General features: G+C 37.1%; 1 protein-coding gene across 1 annotated transcript in view; it reads right to left on the bottom strand.

The window, feature by feature from the left end:
• Positions 1 to 205: 205 nt before the first annotated feature.
• Positions 206 to 1,295, bottom strand: part of LOC101858302 (low-density lipoprotein receptor-related protein 5-like protein) — a 1,812-nt gene continuing 722 nt past the window's right edge. Inside the window, exons 2-3 of the mRNA XM_013087929.1 lie at positions 1,125 to 1,281; positions 206 to 435 (exon numbers count right to left, since the gene is read on the bottom strand). Coding sequence (XP_012943383.1) covers positions 243 to 435; positions 1,125 to 1,281 — 350 coding nt within the window. The 3' untranslated portion in view covers positions 206 to 242. The remainder of the gene's footprint in view (positions 436 to 1,124; positions 1,282 to 1,295) is intronic.

The following is a 1,295-nucleotide window of genomic DNA, read 5'->3' as shown; positions in this document are numbered from 1 at the left end:
GTAGTAGTAGTAGTAGTAGTAGTAGTTGTTGTTGTTGTAGTAGTAGTTGTAGTAGTAGTAGTAAAGAAGAGGAACCGAAAGGAGGAGAAGGGCGAAGGGAAGAGAAAAAAAAATCATCATCATCATTATCATCATTATCATCATTATCAACATAATCATCATTATCATCATCATCATCATTATAAATACATTGTCCTACTGCCCAGCGCTATCTAACTTTTACATAGGTGTTGAAATAGTGATTATATAAATGCTGAGGTTTTTTTTAAATTTCGGTATTTAGACGTGCATCTGATTTCACCACAATGTCTCACAAATGAATTACCCTTAAATGCCTCGGTGGAGTTAAATCCTTTGATTCCATACAGTCTTGTGAACTTGGCTTCTCCGAACTGCTTGAGTGCACCTCCATGTTTATTCATACGCTGGAGATAGCTGAGGACAGAGCGCATACATTTATAGCGGGTTCACATTCGTCAGTTGTATTTTGTTTGTTTTTGTTTTAATTCTAGCTCAGCTATTGATTTGGCAATTTACAGCTACTCTTGAAACATAAAATTCTGTGTGCTCAGTACCTAGATCTAGTTTTGGAAAATTTGACGTTAAAATGTATTAGTTTCACAACATTTCAAGCTTTTTCCAATGCCATTTTTTTCTTCCTATATAAATAAAACGAGCGAAAAACGGACTTTTTCTAAGAGTATAAACAAAACGAGTGAAAAACGTACTTTCTCTTTCAGTAAACAAAACGAGGAAAACTTACTTTTTCTTCTAGCATAAACAATACGAGGGGAAAAACGTACTTTTTCTTCTAGTGTAAACAATGCGAAGGGAAAAACGTACTTTTTTCTTCTATCTAGCGTAAACAATGCGAAGGGAAAGACGTACTTTTTTTTCTAGTGTAAACAATACAAGGGGAGAAACGTACTTTTTTCTTCTATCTAGCGTAAACAATACAAGGGGAACACGTACTTTTTTTTATCTGGTGTAAACAAAACGAGGGAAAAAACGTACTTTTTCTTGTAGTCCTTGACTATCAATAATTTATTTATAAAGCCACCAGCCATCCATGTCCAGGTGCTGTTTTATCTTCTAGTATAAACAATGCGAACGGAAAAACGTACTTTTTCTTCCAGTCTGTGATGTAGAGATAGGCGCCAATGACGTCGACGGAGAAGAAGTGCGCTCCCTGCTGCTCCACCAGCACGCGGATTGCTCCGGTGGTGAGGTCAATCACGCTCACTTGGTCTGAGTGAGCGTCCACCCAGTACAACTGTTTGTCTAACGATAGAGAG

The sequence above is a fragment of the Aplysia californica genome, unplaced genomic scaffold (genome assembly GCF_000002075.1).
Source record: "Aplysia californica isolate F4 #8 unplaced genomic scaffold, AplCal3.0 scaffold00659, whole genome shotgun sequence".
NCBI lineage: Eukaryota > Metazoa > Mollusca > Gastropoda > Aplysiida > Aplysiidae > Aplysia > Aplysia californica.
This window is presented reverse-complemented; position numbering and strand designations above follow the sequence as displayed.